The sequence below is a fragment of the Desmodus rotundus genome, chromosome 10 (genome assembly GCF_022682495.2).
Source record: "Desmodus rotundus isolate HL8 chromosome 10, HLdesRot8A.1, whole genome shotgun sequence".
NCBI lineage: Eukaryota > Metazoa > Chordata > Mammalia > Chiroptera > Phyllostomidae > Desmodus > Desmodus rotundus.
In genome coordinates, this window is record NC_071396.1 from 40,518,868 (window position 1) to 40,544,749 (window position 25,882).

The 25,882-nt window shown below is 44.4% G+C and overlaps 1 protein-coding gene across 1 annotated transcript in view; it reads right to left on the reverse strand.

Annotated features, from left to right (window-relative positions):
* The window catches only part of ADAMTS19 (ADAM metallopeptidase with thrombospondin type 1 motif 19), a 217,927-nt gene extending 196,836 nt beyond the window's left edge, over window positions 1-21,091 (reverse strand). The window contains exons 1-2 of the mRNA XM_053912338.1: window positions 20,969-21,091; window positions 19,741-20,393 (exon numbers count right to left, since the gene is read on the reverse strand). Of these exons, the coding sequence (XP_053768313.1) occupies window positions 19,741-20,393; window positions 20,969-21,062 (747 nt within the window). The 5' untranslated portion in view covers window positions 21,063-21,091. The remainder of the gene's footprint in view (window positions 1-19,740; window positions 20,394-20,968) is intronic.
* Window positions 21,092-25,882: the final 4,791 nt, after the last annotated feature.

A 25,882-nucleotide genomic window follows, 5' to 3' on the forward strand; every position in this document is an offset into this window, starting at 1 on the left:
ACCTCGGGGGGTGCCAGAAACACAGAGGGAGAAGCCACGTTCTACAGCTTCAGGGCAAGGGCCATCTTCCTGAATGGTCAACAGGTGACACCCTTCCTGTGTTAAAGTCTCCTTCCACACTGGCCAAATCTTAATCTGCTCTAGCCTGATGACTCCTTGGGACCCCGCCTCACCACAAAGATCCGAAGGCCCCAGGGGCATGGTGGCTGGCCTCAGTGTTCCCTGAGACTTTTGCTGAGGAGCCTCAGACCCAACACTGATTCCTAGACTGAATCTGTGTTAACCTGGTGGACACTACTCACACATACCTGGTGTCTCCCTGAGAACCTGCCTCACATACTGCCCAGGGGTTTGTCAGTGGTTGAGCCTAATGAGCGACCAGCAGGTCTCAGGGTGCCTTGGGCCCTTTTTCTAAACTACCCCAGACTTGGTCTGCTGCCCAGCTTCTCAAAGCACACCCAGGCCCAGCACAGGAGGCTACCAACTGTGGGCCACTTTGTACTTCCTGACGGGTAGCCCAGGGCTGGTCACAGGCTGTGTGTGACATTGAACTGCACCAGAGTCCCTTCCAAGAGGCCCCAGAAGCAACACACACAGAGGCTGGACTCAAACCACAACAGGGCACCTACTCCCAACAGCTCCACAAGCGGCACACCAATGGGAGGATTGCAGCAGACACCAGGGCCTGCGGGGCAAATCCCACTTAAAGGGTCAGCCCCTGCACAGCCGCTCATGTACTATGATCACGCCCAGTCCTCACAGCCAGCCCGCCTGAGGGGCAACCCCACCCAGGGATGTGCCAACAGCAATCAAGTCTCATCGCCACAGGAGGCGCCACACAACCCACAATGCACACACCGAGGGCACTCAGATCAGGTGATCCAGGAGACTGGGACGGTGGGCCCCACAGGACACATTCTACATAAGGCCACGCTACAAAGACTGGGAGACACAGTAGAGAGCTACCTAATACACAAACCTACCTAATACACAGAAACAAATTCAAAGAAGCAGCCAAAATGGGGAGACAAAGAAACATACCCCAAAAGAATGGACGGGAAAATTTCCAGAATAAGAGTGAATGACATGGAGACAAGCAATCTACCAGATACCAAGTTCAAAATAATGGTTATAAAGATGCTTAAGGAACTACATGAGAACTTCAACAAAGAGATAACAAGCATAAAAAAAAAAAAAAGGACATAGAAACCAAGAAAAAGAACCGGTCAGAAATAAAGAATACAGTAAGTGAAATGAAGAATACACTAGAAGCAATCAACAGATTAGATAAAGTAGAGGATGGAATCAGCAATTTGGAAGACAAGGAGCAGAACAAAAACAATGAGAGCCAAAAGAATTTTAAAAATGAGGCTAGTTTAAGGGACTTCTAGAACATCAAGTGTAACGACATCTGCTTCATGGGGTAACAGTACAAGAAAAGAAAGAGCAAAGAATTGAGAACCTGTCTGAAGAAATAATGACTGAAACTTCCCCTGGCCTGGTGAAGAAAAAAGACACAAGTTCAAGAAGCACAGAGAGTCCCAAACAAGATGAACCCTAAAGAGGCTCACACCAAGACACACCATAATTTAAATGGCAAAGGTTAAAGATAAAGAGAGAATCTTAAAAGCAGCAAGAGAAAAACCAGTAGTTACTTACAAGGGAGTTACCATATGACTGTCAGCTGATTTTTCAACAAAAACTTTTTAGGCCTGAAAGCATTGACATGAAATATTCAAAGTGATGGAAAGCAAGGAACAATGACCAAGACTACTCTATCCAGCAAGACTATCAAATAGCCATGGTACACTTACACAATGGAATACTACTTGGCTGAAAAAAAGGAAAACTTTATCCTGTGCAACAGCATAGAAAGGCCTGGAGAACATTATGCTAAGCAAAATAAGAGAGTCATAGAAATACAAGTACCATATGATTGCACTCGTATATGGAATCTAATAAATAACCTAAACTAACAAGCAAAACAGAGACAGACTCATAGATAAAGAGCAGGTTAACAGCTTGGGGTGGGGGTGGGGGGTGTTGGAGAGTGGAGGTAACAAGCCAAAGAGAAAAAGAACTCATGGTCCTGGACAACAGTGCAGTGATTGTGGGGGGCGGGGGGAGGTGGAAGAAGGGATGGGGCAATAAATGGTAATGGAAAAATACAATCATAAATTTAAACATAAAAAATAAAAATACATTTAAAAATTAAAAAATATATAAAATGAAAAAAAAGGCTATCATTTTAAAAAAGAAGAAATAAAGAGCTTCCCAGACAAGAAAAAGCTAAAGGAGTTCATCACCACCAAATGAATATTACAAGAAATGTAACATTAAAGGGACTTCTTTAAGAAGAAAAAATAGGAACACAAACAATAATAAACTGGCAATACCTATGTATTTATTGATAATAACTTTTAAAGTATATGGACTAAGTGTTCAAATCAAAACACATGGGGTAGCTGAATGGATTAAAAAAATAATAAGACCCTTATACTCATATATGCTGCCTACAAGAGACCCGCTTCAGATCAGAAGACACACACAGGCTGGATGTAAAAGGAACTAGATATTTCATGCAAATGGAAACAAAATTAAAAAGCTGGGGTAGCAATACTCATATCACACAAAGCAGACTCTAAAACAAAGGCTATAATAAGAGACAAAGAAGGACATTACATAATAATGATAAAGGGATCAGTCAGACAAGGGCACACAACCTTTGTAAACATGCCGTATATGCAACCAACATTGGAGCACTTAAGTATATAAAACAAATCTCAATGAACCTAAAGGGAGAGACCGACAGTAACACAGTCACAGTAGGGGACTTTAACGCCCCATTGAGATACTGGTAGATGTTCCAGGCAGAAAGTCAACAAGGAAGCAGCAGCCTTAAGTGACACATTAAGCCACATGGATTCACCCGTATTTTGCCATGTATATATAATGTGCACCCACATTTTTGGCCCAAACTTTCAGGAAAATAACTTTCATTTTAATTTTTGTATTCAATTTTTTATTTACTTATATTTAGATACTTGTGTTTTACATTATAAAGGAATTTAGCATTTATTTTTGAACATATTATGGTACAAGTAATTTTATGTAACAAATAATTATAAAACACAAGAACAGATACAAGGCACAAAAAATTTTATGGATCAGTAATGATTTTACAATGTTTACAAATCATAGAAAGCCAAGAACTCTCCCTCACTGTCAATGTCAGAAGTATCGTCTTCTTCAATTTCTACATGACTGGTGTCTTCTGAAGAGTCACTTTCCTCATCCTGGTAAATTTCATCGGCCCCAGTTCCATCCACAGCATCGCTGATGCCACATTTCTCAAATGATTTCACAGCCACCTCCTCCTGGACACCGTTCCACAATCTTAGGGTCCAATCACAAACCTGAGCAATGGGTGCTTTCTTGATCCTGCTTAAGGTGTTAAATCATTCCCGGCTGACTGTCCACTCTTCCTTCATTAGGGCCTCAAAGGGCTTGCTTACGGACACATCAAGAGGATGCAGCCCATCAAGTATCACAGCAAGTTAGGTTTTCACATCGTCGGCTGTGATTGCTTTTGCACTTTGTGTAACTTGGGCTTTGAAGTGATCGAAAACAAGCAAAACTGGTTTTTAAGTAATCCTCTAGGCCTTCGTGACCAGACTTTGTTAAACCAGATTTTCATGCCTTCTTCATTCACCCATCGTTTTTCATGCACAGGGAGAATAACTCTACTTGGAATCTTTTCTTTCAGAAATATTTTTCTTTTAAAGATGACCATAGGTGGTAGCTTTGCCCCACCTGTACAACAGGCTAGAACAGTGTTTTCCCATGACCACTAATTTTAACAGCCGTGGTCTTTGCTCCTTGGATGTCCACAGTCCTCTTGGATGGCCTGTCAGATGTGAGTGAGACCTCATCCATACGGGCGATTTGGGACAGCTCAAAACTGTCAGTCTTTCAAAGATTGATAACATAAGGGTGAAATTCCAAAACTTGATTCTCATAGGCTGCTGGAAGTTTTCGGGCAACTTTTGTTCATGTCCTCGTGCTCACACCTTCTCTCTTCATGAAGTTAAAGCATCATTTAGCTGTCCCTGGGAAATCACCAATTTTTCTTCTTGTGCAGTCCTTTAACCTTATTCTTGTATCACCTGGGTCAAAACAGACATCCCGTTTGGTGCTGCTCCAGAATCCAGGTCTTCACCTCCTGCTCCACCCCCAGCCACTTTGGAGGTTTCCCTCATGTGGCCTTCTTCCGTCGTGGCTGTGGCATCTGAAGAAGCGTGTCTTCCTGCCGTCTCCACAATCAATGACTCCCTGTGGGAGGAGGTCCAGAGTGTCTCTCGGCAGCTCTGTTGTCATGCTTTTTAGCATATTTAATAACTATTAGCTTAAAGCTTGTCATATACAAAACCTGTTTTGACATTTTCCAAGGGATTTTCCAATAATTTCTCCTGCCTAAAGTGTATGAAAAGAGATGTCACGCTGTTCACCCTGTGGTAATAAAGTCGGCATCACCTCTCTTATCAGACGGACAACAATCGGCATCGTCTCTCTTACTCTGTGGATAACAATATGTCACTCTTCATTTCATTTCATTGACTCATTGGCCACGACTGCTTTCACTACAAGTTCATCGTAAGTTCACAAAACTGATTATCGCATTCCAGAATATTATTTTGCATATGGATAGCATTATTGCTTTCTAGAGTTACACTTTTAATGCATAAGCATAAATAAAAGCATTAAAAACACTTATATAGATACAGAATTAGTACTACCCATGTATAAAGTGCATCCTTCTTTTTCCTTCAAAAATTTGGGCAAAAAAGTGTGCATTATACATGGCAAAATACAGTAATTGATACTTTTCGAAAACATTTCACCCCAAACAGCAGAATATACATTCTTTCAAGTACATATGAAACATTTTCTAGGATAGACCACATGTTAGGCCACAAAACAAATCTCAATAAAATTAAGAGGATTGAAAACAAATCAAGCATTTTCTCTGACCTAAATGAGATGAAACTAGGAGTCGATTACAAGAAGAAACTGAAAAACACACAAACACGTAAAGGCTAAGCAACATGTTCCTAAACAGTGACTGAGTTAACAATGAAATCCAGGGAGAAATCAAAAGCTACAGTGAGACAAATGAAAATAAAAACACAAAAACACAAATCTCTGGGACACAGCGAAAACAGTCCCAATAGGAAAATTCACGGTAATATAAGCCCACCTCAAAAACAAGGAAAAGCTCAAATAAACAACCAATCCATACACCCAAAGGAACTCGAACAAGAACAACAAACAAAGCCCTAAGTGAGTAGAAGAAAGGAAATAATAAAGATCAGAGCAGATTAAATAAAGTAGATATTTTTAAAAATTCGAAGGACCGATGAAACCAAGATCTGGTATTTTGAAAATATAAACAAGATTAATAAACCTTCAACCAGTCTCATTAAAAAAAAAAAAGAGGACCAAAATAAATAAAATCAGAATGAAAGAGAAGAAGTGATGACTGACACCACAGAAACAAAAAGGATTATAAGAAAATAGCACCAACATATATGCCAACAAATTGGACAACCCAGAAAAAATGGATAAATCCCTAAAAACATACAATCTTCCAAGACCGAATCAAGAAGAAACAGAAAATTTGAAAAGAACAATTACAACCAACAAAATCAAATCAGTAATCAAAAAATTCCCAACAAGCCTGGGTTGGTATGGCTCATTTGACTGAGGCATTGTCCTGTACTCCAAAAGTTCGATTCCCAGTCCGGGCACATACCTAGGTTGCTTGCTCAATTGCCAGTTGGGATGCATATAGGAGGCAACCAGTTAATGTTTCTCTCTCACATCAATGTTTCTCTCACTCTTCCTTCCTCTGTCTAAACCAATAAACATTTTTAAAATTGTTTTATAATTCCCAACAAAAAAGGTCCTGGACTGAAAGTCTTCACACGAGAATTTTACCGAACATTCTAAGAAGAATTAGCATCTGTCTCAAAAAATTCCAAAAAAAATCAAGAGGATGAAAGATTCCCAAGCTCATTTTGTGACAACAGTGTTATCCTGCTTCCAAAACCTCACAAAGACAATAAAAAAATGAAAATATAGGGCAATATCCCCAATGAACAGAGATGAAAAAATCCTCAGCAAAATATTAGCAAACTGATCTCAGCAATACATTAGTCCCATGATCGAGTGGTATTTATTCCTGGGGTAAAGACTGGTTCAATATCTGCTAATAGATGTGATACACCACATAAACAACATGAGGTATAAAAGTAATATAATTATACTACTAGTTGCAGGAAAAGCATTTGACAAAATTCAGCACCCGTTTATAACAACTCTCAGCCAAGTGGGGATAGGAGGAACATTCATCAACATAATCAAGGCCGTATATGACAAACCCACATCTAACATCACAGTCAAAGGAGAAAAGCTAAGTGCTTTCCTTGAGATCAGAAAATAGACAGTGATGTCCACTTTCACTGCTCTTTCTCAACAGACTAATGGAAGTCACAGCCATAGCAATCAGACAAGAAGAAAAAGTTAAAGGCCTCCAAATTGGAAAGAAATAAGTAAAACTGTCATTACTTATGTATGACACGATACTATACAGAGAGAACCCTAAAGATTCTACCAAAAAAACTACTAGAACTGATAAATGAATCAGTAAAGTAGCAGGATACAAAATTAATATTCAGAAATAAACTGCATGTTTCACACAAATAAACTATTAGAGAGAGAAATTAAGTAAACAATTCCCTTTATCCGAGGTCTGTCAGGAAAAAGTCCAGCCATTGTTAATATAACGAAAACGGTTTGCACGACATCGATGTGACCTGGCAGCCAAGAAGAGAGGACTGGAATGCGCATGCGTGAACAATTATGCCCTCACTGTACTTGTCAGTGGGGGCAGTAGATGTCACTGAGTGAGCATGCGTACTGTGTGGCTGTCACATCCAAAATGACTGAGCAAGTAGAGCAATGAATCTGCACCACATTTTGCATTAAGCTCGAACATTCCGCAATGGAAACTATTCAGATGATTCAGAAGGCCGCAGCTATGGGCAACTGGTGATTGGCAGCTTCATGACAACAAAGTGCCTGCTCATCGTCACATCTCGTGCAGAGTTGTTTGGCAAAACATCAAATCACCCAGGTGACTTAGCTCACCTACAGCCTAGATTTGGTGCCCTGCAACTTCTGGCTTTTCCCAAAACCAAATTCACCTTTGAAAGGGAAGAGATTTCAGACCATTGATGAGATTCAGGAAAATACTGTGGGTGAGCTGATGGTGATTGGGAGACCTGTGTGAGGTCCCAAGGTGCCTGTTTTGAAGGGGACTGAGGCGTCATTATCCTATGTACAATGTTTCTTATGTCTTCTTCAATAAATGCCTCTATTTTTCATATTACGTGGCTGGATACCTTCTGGACAGACCTCATAGTTGCATAAAAAGATAAAATACCTTGGAATAAATTTAACCAAGGAAGTAAGTCTTGTACTCAAAAAATTATAAGACATTAAGGAAATAAACTGAAAATGCAAAAAAAAGGCATGTACTATGCTCATGAATAAGAAGTAACTTTGCTAAAATGTCTGTACTATTCAAAGCAATCTATAGATTCAATGCAATCCTTATCAAAATACTAATGGCTTTTCTCTCAGAAATAGAACAAATAACCAAATATTTATATCAATCCATGAAAGATCCTGAATAGTCACTGCAGTCTTAGGAAAGAATAACAAGGCTGGAGGTAACACAAGGCCTGATATCGAACTATAGTACAAGCCTATAGTGATCAAAACAGCATGGAACTGGCATAAAAATAGACACAATAACAACAGACCAGAGAGCCCAGGAATAAACCCACACCTGTATAGTCAATTAATGTAGGGCAAAGAAGGCAAGAATATACATTGGGGTAAAGACAGTCTATTCGGTAAATGATGTTGGGAATATTGGACCAATGCAGGTGAAAATAAAGAAACTAGACAACGTTCTTACACCACATACAAGAATAAACTCAAAATGATTTAAAAACTTACATGTAAGGCTCAAAATCACAGAATTCCTAGAAGAAAACATAGGCAGTAAAGTCTCTGACATTTATCTTAGCAATATTTAGTTTTTTCTGATATATCTCCTCAGGCAAAGGAAACAAAAAAATAAACAAATGGAACTACATCAAACTAAAAAGATTTTGCACAGCAAAGGAAACTACCAACAAAACAAAAAGACAACCTACTGAATGGGAGACGATATTCATCAATGATATATTTGATAAGGAGTTAGTAGCCAAAATTTATAAGGAACTTGTACAACTCAACACCTAAAAAAAAAAAAATCCAATTAACACATGGGTAGAGAACCTGAATAGATATTTCTTCATAGAGGACATACAGATGGCCAGTAGACATATGAAAAGATGCTCCATGTCACTAATCATCAGAGAAATGCAAACTAAAACCACAATGAAATATCAGTTCACCCTGTCAGAACAGCTGTCATCAATAAATCAACAAATAACAAGTGCTGGCAAGACGTGGAGAAAGGGGAACCCTTTTGCACCGTTGGTGGGAATGCAGACTGGTGTAGTCAGTGTGGAAAGCAGAATGCAATTTCCTCAAACAATTAAAAATGAAGCTGCCTCATCACCCAGAGAATCCAGTTCTGGGAATACATCCTAAGAAACACTGATTTGAAAGAACAAAGCACCCCTGTCTTCACTGCAGTGTTATTTACAGTAGCCAACCCATAGAAGCAGCCCAAGTGCCATCAGAAAGTGAATAAAAAAAGCTGTGATGCATATAAACAGTGGAATATTACTCACCCATATTCAAAGAATGAAGTCTTACAATAATCAACTCAAAATGTATAAAAGCTTAAATGGAAGTTATGAAACTATAAAAATCCTAGAAGAAAAGATAGGCAGTAAAATCTCAGACATCACGTGTAGCAATGTTTTTGCTGATATATCTCCCAGGGCCAGGGAAACAAAGAAAAAAATAATCAAATGGGAACACATCAGACTAAAAAGCTGTTGTCCAGCAGAAGAAACCATCAACAAAATGCAAAGGGAACCCACTGAATGGAAGAACAGAGTTGCCAATGATACATCTAATAAGGAGTTAATTTCCAAAACACACGAAGTGCTTGTACAACTCAACACCAGGAAGACAAACAGCCCAAAAAATGGGCATAGGACCTAAATAGACACTTCTCCAAAAAGGACAGACAGATGGCCCATAGGTATATGAAAAGATGGTCAACACTAATCATCAGAGAGATGCAAATTAAAGCCACAGTGCGATATCACTTCACACCTGTCAAGAATGGCTATGATCAATAAATCAACAAACAAGCCTGTTGTTTGTTTGTAAGATATGAAGGAAAGGGAACCGTCATGTACTGTTGATGCAGCCACTGTGGAAAGTAGTATGGAGTTTCCTCAACATATTAAAAATGAAACTGCCTTATCACCCAGAGAATCCACTTCTGGGAAGATATCCTAAGAATCCGAAAGACTAATTCAAAAGAACATAGGCACCCCCATGTTCACAGCAGCATTACTCACAGTAGCCATGATCTGGAAATAGCCTGAGTGTCCATCAGTAGATGAGTGGATAAAAAAGGTGTGGTACTTTTACACAATGGAATACCATGCAGTAGTAAAGAGGAAGGAACTCTTACTTTCTGGGACAGCATGGATGGACCTGGAGACTATCATGCCAAGTGAAATAAGCCAGTCAATGAAAGACAAATACCATATGATCCCACTTATCTGTGGAACCCAATGAACAAAATAAACTAACGAACAAAACAGAATCAGAGGCATGGACACGTGGAACAGACTGACAGCTGTCCCAGCGGAGAGGCGAGGGGGGACTAAATGAAAGAAGGTGAAGGGATTAGCAAAAGAACATTCATGCATGACTCATGGACACGGACAAGGATGTGGGGATTGCCCTGGGGGACGGGGCTGGGTGGACAAAGGGGAAAAAGTCGGGACACCAGTAATAGCACAAACACTAAAACATAATTTTAAAAAATTAAATGTGGAAAAAAAAATAAAATCTTAAAATTTGCAACAACGTGGATGGAACTAGAGGGCATTATGCTAAGTGACATAAGTCAGTGGAAGACAAATACATGATTTGATTTATATATGATTTCATTTATAATATATAATATATATTTTATATAATCAAATCAAATATATGATTTCATTTATATAGAATCTAAAGGACAAAATAATAAACAAACAAGCAAAACAAACACAGACTCATAAGTAAAGAAAGGGACTGATTATTGCCAGAGGGGAGGGGGATTGGACAGTTGGGTGAAAAAGGTGAAAGGACTGAGAAGCACAGATTGGTAGTTACAAAACAGTCATGGGGATGTAAAGTACAGCACAGAGAATATAATCAATAATGTTGTAATAACCATGTGCGGTGTCAGGTGGGAAATCATCTTATGGGGCAGAGGGATCACTTTGGAAGTTCTATAAATGTCAAATACTGTACTGTACACCTGAAGCTAATATAATATTGAATGTCAACTGAAATTGAAAAAGTTAATATTAAAATTGAGAAAAAGAGAGCTCTGGAATTTGAAATGAAAAAGACCAAAAACCTAATAGAAAAATGAGTAGGGGATATGAACGTTTACAGAAAAGGAAATGAGAATACAAACATGAAAAGATCTCAGCCTCATCATAATACAAAAATAAATAAATACAACTTCATTGAAATGACGTGTTTTTGCCTAGTGACTTCACAAAGATCAAAACGTGCTGCTAATACTCTACTGGTTAACAGCACAGGAGAAAGACACCTTACACTCTGGGGCCCGGCGGAGTGAACTGTCCCCGCCTCGCGGGGGCGCAGTCAGGCAGCATCTCCCCAGATCCCCAATACACATGCCCCTGACATAATATTCATTGTGCTGGCAAAAGGGCCTATCTACAGAGTCCTATCTATTTTTCACTGTTTATAGTAAGAAAATCTTGCAATCCATCAAATGCACATCAATGTCAAACTGGTCGTGTAGAATATGGCACATACTTGCAGATAAAGCAGAGCTACCAAAAAAAGAGGAACCTTTTTACGTGCTCATGGGTAATAATTTCACGTGTGCAAATATGGATTTAAAAGCTGTACATTTAGGCTTCCGGCCAAGATGGAGGCGTAGGTAGACACATGGTGCCTCCTCGCACAACCAAAAGAAGGACAACAATTTAAAAACAAAAAATAACCAGAACTGACAGAAAATCGAACTGTATGGAAGTCCAACAACCAAGGAGATAAAGAAGAAACACTCACCCAGATGGCAGGAGGAGCGGAGACGGGAAGCCAGGCAGAGAGGACTCATGGCAAGGCAGCGGCTGGCGGACCCAGTGAGGTGGCTGGCGGATTGTGGAGCAGGGCGGGTGAGGCTGCAGCCAGCCAGAGAGTCAGCAGCTGCTGGACTGCGTGACAGACCCACAACCCAGGGCTCCAGCGGGGAAATAAAGCCTCAAACCTCTGACTGAAAACACCCGTGGGGGTTGAGGCGGCAGCGGGAGAAACTCCCAGCTTCACAGGAGAGTCCATTGGAGAGACCCACAGGGTCCCAGAACATGTACAAGCCCAGCCGGTAATTGGCACCAGAAGGGCCCAGTTTGCTTGGGGATAGCAGGGGAAGTGACTGAAAACCAGCAGAGAGCAGAGCAAGCGGCACCATTCCCTTTCTGCCGCTCCCCCACGGACAAACGTCGCAGCGTCGCAAACAGCATTACCCCGCCCCTGTGAACACCTCAGGCTCCGCCCCTTCACGTAACAGGCGCGCCAAGACAAAAAAAAAAAAATGGCCCAAATGAAAGAACAGATCAAAACTCCAGAAAAAAATACAAATAAACGATGAAGAGATAGCCAACCTATCAGATGCACAGTTCAAAACACTGGTTATCAGGAAACTCACAGAATTGGTTGAATTTGGTCACAAATTAGAGGGAAAAATGAAGGCTATGCTAATACAAAGGAAAATGCACAGGGAACCAATAATGATGGGAAAGAAACTGGAACTCAAATCAATGGTGTGGACCAGAAAGAAGACAGAAATATCCAGCCAGAAAAGAATGAAGAAACAAGAATTCAAAAAAAATGAGGCTTAGGAACCTCCAGGACATCTTTAAAAGTTCCAACATCCGAATTATAGGGGTACCAGAAGGAGAAGAGGAAGAGCAAAAAATTGAAAACTTATTTCAACAAATAATGAAGGAGAACTTCTCCAATCTGGTGAAGGAAATAGACTTCCAGGAAGTCCAGGAAGCTCAGAGAGTCCCAAAGAAGTTGGACCTAAGGAGGAACACACCAAGACACATCATAATTACATTACCCAAGATTAAAGATATGGAGAGAATCTTCGAAGCAGCAAGAGAAAAGGAGACAGTTAGCTACAAAGGGGTTCCCATAAGACTGTCAGCTGATTTCTCAAAAGAGATCTTACAGTCAAGAAGGGGCTGGAAAGAAGTATTCCAAGTCATGAAAGACAAGGACCTACATCCAAGATTGCTCTAACCAGCAAAACTATCATTTAGAATGGAGGGGCAGGTAAAATGCTTCCCAGATAAGGTCAAGTTAAAGGAGTTCATCATCACCAAGCCCTTATTATATGAAATGTTAAAGGGACTTAAGAAAAAGAAGATAAAAAATATGAACAGTAAAAATGACAGCAAACTCACAGTTATGAACAACCACACCTAAAACAAAAACAAGAGCAAACCAAGCAAACAACTAGAACAGGAACAGAACCACAGAAATGGAGATCACATGGAGGGTTATCAACAGGGGAGTGGGAGGGGGAGAGAGGAGGGAAAGGTACAGAGAATAAATAGCATAAATGATAGGTGGAAAATAGACAGGAGGAGGGTAAGAATAGTGTAGGAAATGTAGAAGCCAAAGAACTTATAAGTATGACCCGTGGACATGAACTATAGGGGGGGACTGTGGGAGGGAGGGGATGTGCAGGATAGAGTGGAGTGAAGGGGGGGAAATGGGACAACTATAATTGCATAATCAATAAAATATATTAAAAAATAAAAAAATAACCGAAAAGAAATAAAAGCTATACATTTATATATGCATATTTGTTTATGCCTCGACTACCTCTGGACCATACACTGGAAACCAAGGGCCCTGGCTAACCTCTGGGGAGGAACACTGAGTAATAACTGGGGAGGGGTGCTGGTGAAAGAGCCTTCCGTACATAACTCGTTGGAGGTTCTTTGTGGTAAAGTGTGAGTCTTCACGATTTTGAAAATAACTTTAATTTGCCTTTGGGTTTAAATGGCAGTATGGATGCGTCCAGAATTCAAAACCACGTTTGCTCGGACCCCTAAAGCCACGCACTCATGTGTCACCAGCCACCAGCATTGCTAATTCAGTCTCTAGTGGCAACCCCGCGCTCACCCTGTCACAGGCAACCTTTCTTTACTAAACGTACACAATTTCCTCTTCGCCTTTGGTTTTCTAACTGTCTGCCACAACGGGTCCAGGGTTGGGCCTCTACTCATGCCACGCTGAGCACAGTGGTTGGTCCTTCAGTGTGACGGTGTGTGTCTTTCTCGTCTCTGACAAATTTGTTCCTGATACAAAAGAAAAGTCCTCTTCACCTCTACCTGACATGACACTGGTCACACCAGCCAATTCAGCTCGAATCACTGAATCAACACTGCATCCACCGTCCACAAAACGTGACCACCGCAGCCAAATGCTGTGTGTGCACTGCCTCCTTCTCTTGATGTACAAAATGATTCCCTCCAGCAGGCCTGCACGTTCACGGAGACTCAGCCAGCTGTACTTGTCCGAGCACAGGGAGGCACAACATTTGTAACTGCATAATTTAATCAAACACTGAACATTGACAGGTAATGAACTATGAGTGCAAAGATGTGTTTCCATGAAGGTTTTGGAAAACCTTGAGACAGATAAGTTGCTAAAAATAGAGAGATGATAGATGATAGAGAGATAATAGATAGGTAGATAGATCGATCGATCGACCTAATTTCATTTGAGATGAAACATCCGCAAAAGATTTGAAAACACTTATTCGTAAAGACATATGCACCCTAGTGTTCACTGTGGCGTTATCACAGTGGCCACGGCATGGAAACAACCTGAGTGCCCTTCAGCAGATGATTAGATACAGGTGCGGTACACATACACCATGGAGTAGTACTCAGCCGTTAAAAAGAGGAAATACCGCCCCCCGTGACAACTGGCTGGCTCGGGAGAGTATTATGCCAAGCGAAATGAGTCCACGGAAAAAGACAAGAACTGTGTGACATCGCACATATGTGGGACATAAACAAACACAAACCAAACTCAGACGCAGACAGCAGATTGGCAGCAACAGAAGGAAAAAGGGGTGGAGAGAGAATGAAGAGGTCAAAGGGTTTGGGACTGACAGTGACAAGAGGCTAGACTTTGGGTGGCGAGCGCACAGCAGAGCATACAGATGTTTTGTAAAGTTGGACGTCTGAAGTTTACGTAACATTGTTAACCAATGTTAACCCAATATATTTAATAAAAAAATAAATGAAAAAAAGATGCAAAATTGTTACAAGCCTAGGATTCTGCACATCAGTTGCTTTGCACTCGTCTTTAATTCTTGTTCAAAGTACAGACGCCTCTATTGGAAATTGGCCTGGTGCGCGTTGAGGAAGACCCCCCTCACCTGACCCGCACTCGGAGTAGTGGGTGGGGTGTGACCTTACACCAGGGGCTGGCTGGTGAATGTGTACTTTTGTGATTTGAGTTAGGATGGAATATGAAGGGTACACTGCATACATTTTAGAAGTTCTACCCTATAACTTATTTAAAAAATTAACAGCTATTAGAGGAATTTGGACCATCTAGATCTATGATTTATGGCTCACAATTTTTCTTTCATATTTTTCATCTATTTGCCCCTTACATTATATTCTGGGATAATTTCTGAGTTTGATCTTCGAGATCACAAACTTACTGCTCAATTCATCTATGACATTTTTCATTATAATGATTAAAAAATGTAGTTTCATTGCATCTAATCACTTTTTTCCAAAAGAAATCTGTTCCTTTTTTTTAGAAGCTGTTCTTGTTTTTTAAATTTATTTTTTCATGAATATATATCCACTCTTAGTTTTCTGTTAAAGGATTCTATGTATTCTATTAATTTTTGTATTTCATGTATTAATTAACCAGAGTTTGACGGCTCTCTTTCACATGGCTCATTTTCCTAAAAGGTCTTCTTAGGTGTCAGCTCACCTCTTTTTGGTTTCCCTGCTCACCTGTTGACAGTCCAGTTTCTCATCCTCCTCCAGTTGTTTAATAAGACAGGTGGGACCTTCTACTGGGTGCAGGGAGCCGATAACTCATCTTCTGAGAGTGGAAGACTCTTCATCCTCCAATGTCACCCACCAGCCTGGGAAAGCTCGGTTTCTCCTCTCTGCTCTCGCCTAGGGACACGCGTTCGGCCTCCACGTGTTGGCGTAAGTGGAGATTGGAGAAAGCCAAGGTGTGGCTGTTCTGGGGCCCCCTCTGCCCGCTGCGTGCGCAGCAGCTCCTCTGGCACAGCTCCCACCATTCACAGATGTGTTCTAACGTCTGTGTGTTTTCCATTAATCCCACCCAAACTGTCCCAGAGGTGTTCAAAACGCACGATGCACTGACGGCCTTCTTCTCTAACACTGCTTTAGATCTGTTTAGAGTATCTCTCCTGTCACTCCCGAGACCTGGCCCGAGCAAACGAGGTAGATGTGTGACGTCCTTCTGCAATCTTTCTTCTTCCATCTGGATGCGGAGTCCACTTCTCCCCCAGATCTCCTAGGGGGCGCTACCCTCCCCCACCCCTGCCCTGCCCACCCTCCCCTCCTGCTTTCATGCTGGTACTTGATAAAGTACCTTGTCCAAAACAGGTCCTCCAAGTATTTAAGGGGTCAACATTTGCCATGGTGTCAAATACTTTAATCCACGTGAGGGAGTAAATTGCAAAAAAAAGAAAAGAAAAAATTGTATTTACACAAAGCTGCAGATTCTGTAATCAAGAATGAATCAAAATGACTACTGTATAAAAAACTCTAAATTTAAGTAATGTTTCAGGATTCAGTCTTTATCATCCTGGAAAAATACTCTAAATATGACTGGCAGTCATTTCGACAGTCCCTGTAAAGAGAACCACGGGCAAGCAGGGGAAGCCCTGACTGGGGCGCCGTGGCCCGGTGCCTAGAGAGCGGTGTGCCTGTGTTGTGTTAACTTGGAGGAACCATAATTGTTGCACTCTTTCATGGAATTTAATTTGTTGCCTTTCTGTATTTTATTTTTTAGAGATTGCTATTTACAACAGAGGGCACTGCAAGCGTTGGATTTTATTTAGTGATTGTTACTGTCTACTAAAAGTTAGATATCTTACAACGTTACAAAGATAGGACCACCATGGCCCTTGGCGCTTCCCTACGTTTGTACACATCTCCGCCTGTCCTATTTCCCTGCTGACATCTGTGACTGGCAGGCCAGGCTGGGAGCCTCTTGAAACCTACCAAGACTTCATCATCTTTTTGTATTCTGTGTATCTACACAAAGCCTTCCGAAAGCACTTGATCAATAAACACTGCATTGCTTAGTGTTATGTGTGTGCTTCTTTGATCAGATTATTATTCAATATTAGAGACTAATAAAGAGAAACAGAGGAAGTAAGAACACTTCATACATCGACTGAGAGATATATAATACAATTCGTGCATTTTATAAGTTGGGACAACGAGACCCAGAAGGATTAAGTAGGACTTTGAAAAGGCAGCCGCTGACCCTGTACCCCACTTCTCCATCCTAGCATTCTTCCCTTCCCAGCACGAGTTAGGTTGGTATCCGCAGGATGAATGGCCAATTTCATAAACGTTCACCACTTTGCAATACTGGATAGCTGATGATCTCTCTCCTTTGAAGAGGAGTTTTGAATACTTTCAGATATGTAACTACCCAAAAGGTGTTGAGCAGTTCAGGCCCCAGCAGGATCGCTACCGGCCGGGGAAGGGAAGGTACACTTAAGAGATCTGCTCTTTCTGCGCCCCTGACAATCGACAAGCTTCACGGACTGAGAAGAAAATGCTGTTACAAACTAAAGGCAGTTACATTTCTAAATAATTCACCCTCTTATAAAGGCATCATGATTCCTCCCATGAGAATCCCAGGATCCCAGACTTCTGGAAGCAGAGAGGAGCAAAAATGTAGTCAGAGGAAGCCCTGCTCTAGCATAGGAAGCTTTAGAGGTCTGATCACCCTGCTATTCACGGTCCTTTTGCCTTATTGCACCTTCTGGACTAGTCACAGGAGACTGGTTTTCATTCCCTTGGTACACGCTTCACCTCCTCATCCGCACTCAGGCTCACCCCTCTACCTGAAACATCCTTGGGCCCTTCTCTGCCCAGAGAAAGCCTCCCAGGCTTAAAACTCCAGTTAAGCCTTCTCCAGCTCCCCAAGCAGAACCTCACCTGGCATAACAGCAGATTCGTCACATCAGTGTGTGACTTTCTGATGGCCTATGGCACATCCACTTGTATGTGATGTCCCTCTAACCTGTGAGCCCCTAACACCAAGAATACATTTCACATCCAGTCGAATTCTAATTCTATCATCCACTTTTTAACGAAAGCACCCAACTGTCTCACTTTACTTATGAAAACTGAATCCCGGAGAGGCAGGGGACCTGTCAATCATCAAGAAACAAGCCAATGTTAGGGCTCAGAGAGCAAAGCACGTCCCCTCTTTCCTCGCCCACTCTCCTAAGGGCAAGGGCTGGCATGGCAGAGCCTGCACTGACAAACCCACCCTCCTTGGCGACTTGCCTGCCTTTCTACTCAGTCTGACTGCTATACTGTATTGCTGGCAATGTCCGTTTTCCTCAATAACAAAGACTCCCCAGTTCAGAACATATACATATGTGGCTAATAGGAAAAGCGAGTGAAGTCCAACATGATAAACAGGGAGGTGTGTCAGACTCCTATTCAGTCTATGAAAAACCTACTCATAATTCTCACTTTGCTCCCGTAAGTATGGAGAGAAGGCATAGCTCATTCGGAAAATGTGACCCAAAGTCCACATTTCAACACAGTGTAATGCTTTATCCCCTATTCCTCCCATCACACCAAGAACTTTCTATATGTAATTATTTAATCCCCGGCCAAAAACTAGTGGACAATGAAATCCCCACAAAATCCCCCCACCCCCCACCCCCGCCCTGTGAACTGTTCAAACATCGGTTCCATAAGAAACATTTTTCAAAGCTTTTCATGTGATTTCTCCATGCCAATTTTTCTTTTTACTCATAGCTGAAGTGTTCATATTTGAATATTCATCATTATAAGCATCTGGCAAAATAGAGCCCTGTGCAGTAATTCACATCATCTGACTAAGGGACCTTTGGAGGGGACAGGTAAAAAGTTCCAGTCTCATTTTGTTTAAATTTTTAACCATCTTTTTCCATTTCATGGCTTTGGGCAACTTTGAACGTGCTGATGCTTCCTGTTATAAATAGGGAAAAGGAGATCCAGAAAGATGAAGTACTTTGAAACGGATTACATAATTACTAATAGATTTTTCTCCAAATAGGTTGCTTTTCAGAGGGGTCCTTGTGGATTCCATCAGGGGCTCCCGAGGAGCAACGACATGAAGCCGCAGGTCCCGCGTGCACTGGCAGTGTTCCGTGGGGTTGCCTTAAACCCACAATAGTCGAGGCCATGGTGAGGGGGGCTGAAGGACAATGTGAGCCTACTCTGAAGTGGACACCTAAAAGTGGTTCCAATGGCAACTTTTGTGCTATGTCTACGTTACCACAAAGTAAAGGCCGACTCACAGGAGGTAACAATTATCCCAAACCCTGCATCAACGCAGAGCGGGGGGAAGCAAACGATGACCTCCGTGTTTCAGACAGAGCAAATAAATGGCTTTCGCTCTCCAGTTCCAACAGGCCTCTTAGTAAAGCTCTCACGCTTGCTCCTTTTCCCCGTGCAGTGGAGAGAAGAAAAGGAACTATGCCAGATCAAGTGTAAACCTAAGGAAAGGTCGTGTTAAATCACGGAACCATAACCCCTTTGCACACAGAGCGGATTCTAAGGTCAGCGCTTAGTAAACAGCGCCCGGTCTCTCGGTTTGGTCCTGCCTGGCTCCTGCCCTTCACGGGATGTCCGATGTGGCTGTGGGAGTGTTTAAATTACAGGCAGTCGTCAGAATGTAACTTAGAGAACTGTTCTGACGACTTGGAAGTCGGACACAGAAAAAACCGTGATAACAGACGAGGTACTGGGGGTGAGGGGCACACACGGAGGAGACTCATCAGTGAGCAGATTGGTTGTCCTCCAGCCCCCTGAAAGACACCACGTGGTGGGCTGATTTTGGAAAACAGAAAGAAGTAAAGCCATGGGCAAGGGTTTCCTATAGTTCAGAAGACACGTGTGAGCATCTGGAAGGAGAAGGCCCCGAATTACGAATCCACCCAACGAGCCTTCAGGTTCACCGACGGCCTTGGGGACTCCTGGGTGGTGGTGGTGAGGTCTGGGGTGAAGTTCAGGGCGAGCGCTCGGGAAGGGGCTGAGGTGCAGCTCATCAGCCAGGTCAGTGAGGTGGGGGGCCGGGGGGAGGGAGGAGTGGCGGGGGGAGTGGGACGTGGGGGAGGAGGGCGCTTACCAGGCCACCTCCACAGGTGCTGAAAGAGGCCAGCGAGCCGGGGTGCCGCAGCACCGCCCCGGTGTAGAAGCAGGCGGCGTCGGGCGGCGCGGGAGGGCCCGGGGCGGCGGCCGCCGGCGTAGGGCCCGGGCCCGGGCTGGGCCGCTGCTCCACCGCGAAGCGCGGCGCCAGGAAGCGGCCGTCCCTGCGGAGCAGCAGGTAGAGGTCCCGGGAGAAGGCCGGGATCCGCAGCAGCACCTCGTCGCCTTCCGGCTCGGCGTGCAGGGCCGGGGGCGGAGACGGGGGCGGCTGTGGGGGCGGCGGCGGCTGCCACGAGGCCCGGGCGCCCGGGGGCAGCGCGGCAGCCCCGCCGGATCCCCGAGGCAGCTCCTGCGACTCAAACTCCTCGTCCTCCTCTCCCTCCGGCGGAGGGGCGGGGGGCGGCGGCGGGGGCTGGGGCCGGGGCTCGGACGGGCCCTCCGCGGGCTCCTCCGGGGGCGCCGGGGCCACGGAGCGCACCTCGCGGGAGCTGCCGGCCGCCTGCGTCCGGGAGCCGCGCACCCAGCCCGGGTCTGCGCTGACCCCGCTGCCGCCGGCCGCGTCCACCGGCTCCCGGCGCCAGAGTGCAGGAAACACGACTTCCCACTCCTCCCGGTCCGGGGCGAGCTGCAGCCCTGCGGGCGGGGCAGACAGAGAAGTGCGGGCTGAAAGTGCACAAGCGCCCAGGCGCCCAGGCGTTGGAGACCACCCGTCCAGCCCCTGAAACTCCAGCAACCCCTGAAGCCTTGCGATCGGATTACAGATCCCAGCGTTTTCAAAATAAAAGTACGATTATAAGGTGGGGGGAGGGGAGAGGGAGTGGGGCAGTCAAGTCTGGTGACAGCGCTGGGTTGTAGAACGGTTGCCAGGCTCCCGCACAATTAAATAATTTTCTTAAGTGCATGCCGGAGCAGAGTTGCCGGTTTAAGGACTTTTTCTAGTTTTCCTCCAGGTGCTGTAACGCACCTTTGCAAACAGCACTGCTCTCGTGGAGGAAAACGAGTCCGTTCAGGATGGGTTTTTAAAAGGCCTGGAGAACGGCGCTTGGCTCTGGAGCGTGACCCCCTTCTCCGCGCCCGCACGCTCTTCTCCTGGCTGCCCACGGAGCCCTGCTCGCTGCGCACGGGCTGCACCAGCCCTGCCGACCCATGCGTTCCGGGTCTCCGCTGGGGACCTTGGAAAGCAAGCCGCAAGTGGCGGCAGCACTTACCTGAAACGATCCCATTCGACAAGACCCCCAGCTGGTAAAGCAGGCAGCAGCAGCAGCAGAGGTGAGCCAGGCGCATCTCGCGGCTCTTCCCCATCCCGCGCTCCTGCGGCCGCGGCTGCCTGCCCCGCGCGCGCCTCCCTGCGCGATCCACCGCGGGCGCCGCCGCCTCCCCGAGCGCAAGGAGGCCGGGCGGCGAGTTTGCCCAGGCCCTTTGTCTGCCGGGGGGGGGGGGGGGGGGGGGGTGCTGTGTGACTCGGAGAGGCTGCCCGAGCACAGGCGGGGTGGGGTGGGGGGAGGAGCGGGGGCAGGCAGCGCCACGGCCCCGCAGCTCTCCGGCTCCCTGGCGACTTAGGTGATGAGTCTATTTTCTGTGTTCTGGACGCTGCGGGAGTTTCCGGAGCCCCACAGGACCGACCCACAGTAAGCCGAGAGCCCGCAAGCACAAGGCGGGCAGCGCTGCCTGGAGACGGAGGGAGGACTGCCCCGCACCGGCAGCAGAGCCGTGGTGTCCGGACCGAGGCTCCCCGCGTGCACCCGCGCCGAGCTGCCGGGGTTGGTGCCGCGGTCCCAGCAACCTGGAGTGGCCGTGTCCGCACCCGCCTCGAGACCGGAGTGCTGCGGGCTCTGACCCGCAGCTGCGCGGGAGCTAACTTGTGCGGGAGTCGGGGGGAGGCTCGACTCGCGAGGTAGGGCGTGGAGGAGAAAAAGGGACCCAGGTTGCCCGCCAAGTGTGACTTTGCGGGACAAAGGTCCCAGAACACCGCACACGTGCTCACGAGCCCGATTGGGATGGGGTGGGGACCCAAATTTCCTCACCTGACTCCTGATTGGCTGCTCTGGGAACCTGATTTGCATCCTTACACCGCACCCACTCAGCCACCCCCAGCGGAGGTGCGAGCAGGTAGAAGTACCTCCTTCTTCTCGCCCCGCCCCCTAACTCAGGCTCCTCCTCCGGGCGAGCTCTCCCCCACGCACATCACACAAAGCAAAGCTTAGTGCAGACCTGAGCGCAAAGCTGCCACCCCGTTTACAAAAGACCTTTGACTTTGCTTCCCATCTTTGTCTCCAGGAATTTTCTAAGCCTGGAGATAATGTAATCCGTCATGGAGTGTGCTTGAAGAATCCCAGGACAGTAGAGAGACACCCTGACAATTCAGAGCCCCTTATCCTACCTTATCTTCCAGTTTTCCATTCATTGGTTTTCTCTCTCTCTCTCTCTCTCTCTCCCTCTCTCTCCCCCTCCCTCTCTCTCTCTCTCTCTCTCTCTTTCTCTCTCTCTCTCTCTCTCTCTCTCTCTCTCTCTCACACACACACACACACACACACACACACACTCCTAATGAGACTGAGATTAAGGGGACCGATATTAAATGTTGTATTCTAAAGCTATCAAGCCGGGCGAGATTAATTTGCCTCTTTTACTTTTTTTGTACGTTAAATATGTTTTAGCTATTTCTGTCTTTGGGGGAAAATTCATCCTTATCTATTATTGCCTCCTTTGTTGCATCTCTTCACGGTACCTGCACACACTTTTTTCTGGGCCACATCAAACATTTCAGATCAGGCTCAAGGGTGATTGATCTAACTTGCCATTCGCACCCTCTGGGCCAGGCCAGACACGGAGAAATAAGAGTCAATGCAAATCAGTTTCTTTAAAATGCCAGCACTGATGTTGGTTCCCCACGTCCGTGGTTGTTTCACCTCTGTTCCTTGTGTCAAAGGTGGCTACTCCGCCTTTCAGGGAGGCAGGCGATCTTATTTCAAAGGAAAGCCGTTGTTTGACTAAGCTGAGTCCCAGAAACTTTCTTTGAGTGGTCCAGCGTTTAAAAACAAACATGAAGACCCTCTAGGTGAGTTTGTCAAGAGTGTTTTTCTCCAAACCTTATCTTGTAAAAGCTCTAAAATGAGTTACTAGGGTGGGTGTGGGTATCCAGACACTCAGGAAATATCTGAGTTGCTTAGGAACCTACACCTTTTTATGGGACTCAAATATACAGATTTAAAACCAGACAAGAAATCAGACACAGTTTATGTTTAATAAATACAGCAAGTCATTAAGACAGAAGGCTAGTTTCAATGAAACACCTCCACTAGGATATGCCTTAAATGTTTCTCATATAATTTTAACAATAACAAAAATATCAATAAAATTGTAGGAATGCATATTAAATTGTATGCATTTATCAGAATAAATTTTTGATTCCTTAAAACAAATGAGCTATGTGATTAAATTAACATACTCCTTGGCAGTACAGGTTGCCTATGTAAATTCCCATCTCTGCCTTTTCCGCCCACCGCCAACACAGAATCCCTACCAGTTCCTCAGGGTAGATGTTAATCTCGATCGTTATAGAAAGGCTTGCTTCATTCCCAACAAGCTCTTCTCTCTCTGCAGTTTGAAATACTATTGTAATGTACTGGTATATTTTCAAAGGCTTTTATAAATCAGTTGGGTTGTCATGATTTGTATATATATTTCTCCTACTAGACTATCAATTTTTGAAAGATAGGAATGATTGCTTTTAGATATCTTTTTTTTTTACATCACCCTACCTAATTCAACAATTTATATCAAATAGGTGTGGAAATTCTCAGGAAATTCTCTGAGATGCTTTAGAAAGTGATGGAAACTGATGCCTGTGTGGTATTTTACTCCAATTCCAGTTTTTGAAACTTACTACCAGCATGGTTTAGCTGGCCTGCAGAGAGAGCAAGCCTAAGACAGAAATGACTGGTGGGAAGTTTCTGTGTCCCAATTAGAAGAGACTTAGACACACAAACAAGGGCATCAGTTAAAGTGGCTCTGAGTAAATTTCGCATATGTATGTATGTATGTGAAAGCAAGAACTAGCCTGATCTGGAATGGAGCAAATTGTGTACGGTGAGCTAGAGGAGAAAAGGCAGAACTGTGACATGTGTGTGCATTACCAATCTTAGAGGAAAGAGAAGAGCAGCTGGGAAAAACATGCTGCTTAAGACAGGTCAATAGATATGTCGCCAGACGGCCGTGGGGCGGAGGAAAGTGACCAGGCATCAGAGCAAGTGGACCCAGCTGTTCTCACACACAAGGTGCGCACGTGTGGCGTTTCATAGCCCATGCTTTTCTGTATAGAAAGTTGGCTTTGATGCCTCCGGCCCTTCTTCATTCTCTTCCCTTATTGGCCCAAAGCCTCTCACTACCTAAAGCTAATCTTAAATCTTTTCCCCTCCCAGAAACCATAAAAGCTTAGGAAAGACAAAGAACTCTTTCACGGAGCTAAGTGAGGATGCGAACTCCCAGGAGCACTCACATCTAAATGGACCTCGAGACTTAAGCCAGCTGTGGCTCTGGCCATGGTGGCGTAACAAGAGCCAGATTAATCCTCACCTTAAGCAATTAGAGAAAGAGACAAAATGTAAAAACAAACAAGAAACAATGGTTTTCAGACATTGGACAACAGGCAGCCTAGGACTATGACCTATTAGAGAAAGGAAGCAAATAGGTGATCACTCTGATTTCCTCAGCTTACTAGCTGGGGGCAGCGTCCTGGCTCTAGCCCAGGAAGGAGAAATCCCAACAGAGCCCTGAAGACTAGCAGAGTTGGGGAGACAGGGCGAGATGACTAGAATTCACAGGCAAAGGACCAGAGACAAGTGAGCTCCATAGAGAGCGTAGTACTTACCTATTACTACATAACCAACTTAGCAGTTGAAAACTACAAACGTGTATTATTGCACATGATTTGTAAGGATCAGGAATCTAGGAGTAGCTACGCTAGAGATTTCTGGCTCAGGGTCTCTCACAAGATAGCAGTCCCTGACTGGTGTGGCCCAGTTGGCTGGACGTCCCTCTGCAAAGTGAAAGGTCCTCAGTTCAATTCCTGGTCAGGGCACATGCCTGGGTTGTGGGTTTGCCCCCGGTTGGGGCGTGCATGAGAGGCAACCAGTCAATGTTTCTCTCTCACAATGAGGTTTCTCTCCCTCTCTTTCTGCCATCCTTCCCTCCCTCTAAAAATAAATAAGTAAATCTTTTTTAAAAAAATATTACTCCTTTAAAAAAAAGATTGCCGTCAACCTCATGGCCAGGGCTACAGTTTCTGAAGATGTAACTAAAGTCAGAGGGTCTGTTTTCAAAGGCACATGGCCATTGACAGGAAACTTGCCACATGGATGTCTCCATAGGACCGCTCTTTACATGTGTTCCCTCAGAACAAGTAACCCAAGAGAGAGAACTCAAACTACAAGCTGTGCTCTTCTTTTAACCTAATCTTGAGAGTGACATACCATCATTTCTACCATATTCTATTCATCAGAAGCAAATCACTACTAAGTCCAGTGCCCACCCAAAGGGAGAAATAGCGAGAAATTTTATGTACCTATTTTGAAAACCATCAGAGGGAATTTAGGCCCTTTGGCCATAAATTATTTTCATTTCCTCCATGTGCAAAACACATTCATCCTCTCCCAAGGCCCTCAAAAGATTCATCCTATTAAAGCATCAGCTCAAAGTCAAGAACATCACCATCTAAGAGTATTTGCCCCTTGCTGTCCAGAAGTGGTTTTGCATATGTAATTCTGTTTTCCAAACTTTGTGAGTCTTCTGTGAATCTTCATGGAATTTACTCCATTAGACAAAGGCCACACCCTCAAATTTCAGGAAGATAAACCCTTCTCTACCTTGAGTTTCTGATGAGACAGCTGAGAAACAGAGCTTTTACAGCTCTTAGAAGCCCCCCTGTTTGACTGAAGGAATCTGGGAGACACACACTTAAACACTTTGGAGAGCCTTCATTCTAACTGGAAGGCACTCTGAATGGCCACATGTCATCTTTACGAGTTCTGAACCAGGGATATTACAGTCACAACTTTGGGTTCCTCCTTGGACCATGCTTTCCTGAAAGCGCCCTGTATGTCATCTTTGCTGTGATGCAATTG